The 5,019-nt window shown below is 45.4% G+C and overlaps 1 protein-coding gene across 1 annotated transcript; it reads right to left on the bottom strand.

The window, feature by feature from the left end:
- Nucleotides 1–520: 520 nt before the first annotated feature.
- On the bottom strand, nt 521–4,776 carry LOC149239004 (uncharacterized). The gene is made up of 4 exons (XM_089369723.1): nt 3,949–4,776; nt 3,356–3,702; nt 2,374–2,995; nt 521–1,900 (listed from the first exon to the last, which is right to left on the bottom strand). The coding sequence occupies exons 1-4, from the start codon at nt 4,774–4,776 to the stop codon at nt 521–523; spliced, it is 3,177 nt and encodes a 1,058-aa protein (XP_089225849.1).
- Nucleotides 4,777–5,019: the final 243 nt, after the last annotated feature.

Raw genomic sequence — 5,019 nt, 5'->3', positions numbered from 1 at the left:
TGAAGGATCTCGTTCTTTGATACAATTAAAGAGGTCGCGGTGGAAATCGAGCCTCATAATGTCTGAAATCTTAATTGAAATTACACAACGCTTGCAGTGGTGGTCTTGATAGTCCAGCGTAGCCTTTGCATCTTCCTTATTGCAGATTTGGAAGCTGAGGTTGGATTTTTTAATCAATCCATGGAGGCTTTGCACTGGCATGTTAAAACGGCTTTGAACGCCCTTAGCTTGAATGAACCAGCCGGTAAAATGGACAGGTCCCAGTCTGAAGCCAGAGGGCTGCTTCTTTACTTTGACGAACCTCCATTTCAGCGTAACATCACCCTTAGAGCCAGATGACAGAGTCCGCCTATTGCTTGCCCAGCTGCTGAGACAGCAGAGGTCGTGAAAAGTCAGGAGAGATGTTGGCGTGTCGATCCAGATAGAGACCGGGATCAAAACCTTTGACTGCATGAAATGGATCGAGCTTACAGGGCTGGGTTTTGAAAGCAATTTTGTGAACAGGTCGACCATTAGGAGATTAAGGAATGATGCAATTAGACTCATCAGAGTTGACTAACAGGGATCTTCTGCAACGGGTAGAGCCCAGATTGGCTTCAAGGTCAGCTTGAGTGTTCAGGTGCCTCAGAATATGGAAAAGGGATATTTTTCGGAACTGGGCCAGAGTAAACCTGATTTTCTTGAAAATGGAAACTAAGTGAATCTGCGAAGGATTTGAGTTGAGGTTCAACGCTTGGATGATCAGCCTGGAGTCTCCAAAGACTGACAGAGTCAGAAAGTTCCTTTTGATAGCCAGATTAAGCCCTTGCCACAGAGCCAGAGCTTCAGCTCTGTTATTAGATTCGATGCCCAGCCCCCATTGGTACCGAAACTCAGTTGATCCATCCGGATTCAGAAGAACCCCACCCCCACCCGCAGCTCCGGGGTTGCCTTTAGAGGCCCCGTCGAAGAAGAGGCAGTGTTCATCCAATGCAGAGCGCCATTTGATAAACTCCTGTTCTTCCAGGCGGATTTCCCAATTAGCATGGGAAATTGCAGGGGGCAAGGGCTTGAAAACATGATTTGGAACAAGATCTTTGAGCCAAAGCTCCTCCTCACTGTCCAAAGCTGCTTCATTCCTTATTGCAGGTTTGGTATCCAAAGTCTCTCCCAATAAAGCTTGGATTTTAGTGATAATTTTGCCAGGAGTACATTTTTCATCCCTGAACAGCCTATTGTTCCTCTCCAACCACAGCTTCCAGCAGGTGAATTTAGGGATCCATATCCAGGCTGTCTTGAGGAGGCATTTTTTAGATAGACCGAACGGAGATAAATTGGCCCAGTTGTGAAGCAGGTTTGGAATATTACCAGGAAGCTCAACTTTGTCAGCCCCTGACCTCAGGACCCCCCTCCAGACATCACGGGCAAAAGGGAAAAGCAACAACAGATGGTTAGCAGACTCTTCCTCTGACACACACAGAGGGCATCTGGAAGGCCCTTCCATTCCACGTTTTCTCAGAATATCTCTAGTGAGAATGCTGTTATGAGCTAACGTCCAGCAGAAGAAGTCAATTTTGGGAAGCGAAGGAAAGGCCCAAATAAATCTCCATTGAGTAGGGTCAGGAGGGACATTAGGAATCGCTGTCATACTTTTGTAACCTTCAGAGACTGAGAAATTTCCAGTGAGGGAGCCCCACCCTCTTTTGTCCTTAGCTGTTGCTTTGGTCGGAGATTTTCCTTGGAGCTTATCTAAAAGTAACGATGCTTCAACCTGCAGCCTTTGGGGAATCTCTCCCAGGTACCAACTGTCCCATCGTCTTCCAGTATCATCCGTCCAAGTTGAGATGTCCCACAGGGTATTCAGGTTGTTGGACTGTAGCCAGATTTTAATGTTTGCCAGGCCTTCAACATGGTTCAGAGGCTGTTCACCAAGGATCGGATCATCCCAAATTCTAATTTTTTTCCATTACCTGGTATCCAGTAAAGGTTGTGACTGAAATGCTCCATAGCAGAAAGACAGAGTTTGAAGATCGGAGAACCTTTAATGGTTTTTGGGGGCTGGTCCAAACACCTCAGCCACTGTCCATTGAAGTATTTCTTCCACAGTACTCTCTTACTCCAGCTAGCCTTTCCAGCAACAATATTCCACAGAATTTTGGAGCCCAAGGAGAGATTCTAGGCACCCAGATCTCTTAATTGAAGACCTCCTTCCAGAATTGGCTTTTTAATAGTGTCCCATTTAACTAAATGAAGTCTTTTTTCATTATTTTTCCCCCCTTCCCAGAGGAATCTTCTCAGCAGACTGTCCATTTTACTGAGGAAGGTTTTGGGAGCAAGCAGAATGGAATGTTGATAAAGAGGCAAACTTATGAGAACAGATTTCATCAGGATAACCTTCCCAGCATTGTTCAGCCAAGAGGCTCCCCAAGCTTGAATTCTAAGTTTTAGTTTGTCAAGCAGGGGCATCCAGTGGGCAACTTTAGGAATGGATTTGAAGATTGGAATCCCCAGATATTTAAAAAACTCCCAGGTCTGAATTCCTTTCATCTCTAAGAGCCTGGCAATATCAGCCAGTTCCTTGACCGAGCAGTTCCAGCCGAAGATAGTGCTTTTTAGATAGTTTATCTTGCTGCCCGAGACCTCCTTGTAGATGTCCAACTCCTTCTTAAAGGATCTTGCAGAATTTATGCTCGCTCCTCCAAGCAACAGAGTATCATCGGCAAATTGGGCATGGTTAATGTCTTTAACATTGGGAACCATTCTGAGGCCTGGCAGAGATTGGATTTGTTGACAACAGTCAAGTTGGAAGCTAAGCACAGAGGCTTGAATAGCGTAGAGGAGCGGGGACAGCGGGCAACCTTGTCTTAAGCCCCTTGAGGCATTGAAGAACTTTGTTGATCGGCCATTAACCAGCGGCGCAATCCAAGGGGAGGCGATGCAGGCTTTCACCCAATTTATGAAGGTTATAGAGAAGCCCAGTTTCTTCATAACAACAAAGAGGAAATCATGTTTCACCCTGTCAAAGGCATTTGCCAAATCGAGCTTTATCACCATTCCTTTCTCTTTTCGGTGGCAACTTGAATGAACTGCTTCTTGCACCAGCACAATATTGTCCAGAATCTTTCTCCCTTTGATGAAACCTCCTTGATTTTCCGGAACGATGTCCGGCAAAACATTCTTGAGACGGTTGGCTATTGTTTTGGTGATCAGTTTATAACTTGTGTTACACAGTGAAATGGGCCGAAATCTACCAAAATCAGAAGCTCCTTTCTCTTTCGGAATCAGGGCAAGGAAGGCCGAGTTGGTGCTGCCTCCGATCTTGGAACATGATTGAGACTTCCTGACCATTCTCAGGAGGTCTTTATTAATTATAGACCAGCAAGTCTGAAAAAATCTGGCATTGAACCCATCAGGCCCAGGAGCTTTATCCGGCTCCATGCAGTCCAAAGCCTTCTTGAGCTCATCCATGCTGATCGGAGCAGTCAGCATAGAATTAACAGAATCGTGAACACAATGAGGAATTAGATCAAAAGGGTAGGCTTGGGAGTCTATAGGAGGGTTTTCAGGAGCCGTATAAAGCTCTTTGAAGAAGGTGAAAGCAGCTCTTTTGATGCCTTCAGAATCTTTGACCACAGCATCATGGGAGCGAATTTCTGAAATAGATTTGAATTGCTTGCGAGCTTCGGCTTGCTTATGGAAGAAACTGGTATTCTTGTCGCCGGACTGTAACCATAAGTTTCTGGATTTTTGTCTCCAGTACTCCTCTTCTTCCCTACTAGCTCTATGGAAAGTTTTTTGCAACTCAACTTCTCTTTGAAGCAGACTTTGAGGAACAACATAATTCTCCATTGTAGATTGATGGGCAGCAAGGTTTTCTAAGGATTCTTTTCTCTTGGCAGTGGGTGTTTTCAGAGTTTTAGCCCACTCCTTGAGTCTTCTTTTAAGGCCCCTCAATTTTTCTTCCCACACATAGAATGGGGATCCCAGGATCTTCCGATTCCAAGCTTCTGAAACCACTTCATGGAAACCATCTTGCTGAATCCACAAAGGACTGAATCTAAAAGGAATTGGACCAAGGTTTCCATAAAGGGAGAGCTCGAGGCTAATAGGTTTATGATCAGAAGTGCAGATTGGAAGGATTTTAGAAGAGGCTGTTAGACCACATGTACGGAAAGAGGATTGGACAAGGAATCTATCCAGACGAGCAACTATGTGGTTGGGCCCTAATATTTTGTTAGTCCAGGTATATTTCCCAGCAGAAGGCTTGATATCCTCAAGATCCCAGTCTAGCATTATGTCTTCCACCCATTCTCTAGCTGGATCCCTTACTGGGGAACCCCCCTTTTTCTCATCAATGGCTAGAGTAACATTCAGATCACCTGCAATAATGATATTTTCTGGGTTGTGCAATAAAAGAAAGGACTGAAGCGAGTCCCAACAAAATTTTTTCTCCGCTGGAAGGACCAGAGCATAAAGATTGAACATACTTACTTGTTGACCAGAGTCTTTGTGGAGGAGCTGGATGAAAATCCAATGAGAGCAGTTTTCTTCTTGAATCAATTCATATTTGGAGCTGTCCCAGAAGGAGGCAAGCCCGCCAGAGGCGCCCCTAGCACTGACAGCTCTTCCGGGACCTTTACGCCAGAATGTCTTACTAGTTTGGAGGAGCAGATTATCCTCCATCTTTGTCTCCTGGATGAGAAGGATTTCAGGCGAATGCATCCTAACAATGTCTTTCAGGGCTTCTTCTTTCAGTCTGCTGCCTAACCCTCTGCAGTTCCAGGAGACGTACTTCATTATTTACTGACTTGGGAGGTGGTGGCTCCTTTTGGAGCCCTGCTCTGCTTGCGCCCGGATCTGGTGTTCATCATTCCTTTGAGAGTTTTCTGGGAGCCTTGTAGGACGTCCAGATAAGTTTTCTCCTCTCTCTGTTTCTTCTTGGATTTCCGACCCCTAGCCGACTTGATAGGAGTGATTTGCGAGCCATCTGATTCGGTGTCTCTCTCTTCTGACTCTTCCCCTGAGTCAGAGGCTAGACTG

Source organism: Pinus tabuliformis, chromosome 8 (assembly GCF_031772625.1).
Source record: "Pinus tabuliformis cultivar Carrire ecotype Pingquan chromosome 8, CPIR1, whole genome shotgun sequence".
In the NCBI taxonomy this organism is placed as follows: Eukaryota; Viridiplantae; Streptophyta; class Pinopsida; order Pinales; family Pinaceae; genus Pinus; species Pinus tabuliformis.
The sequence above is the reverse complement of the archived record's forward strand: the minus strand, read 5'-3'. Positions and strand labels throughout refer to the sequence as shown.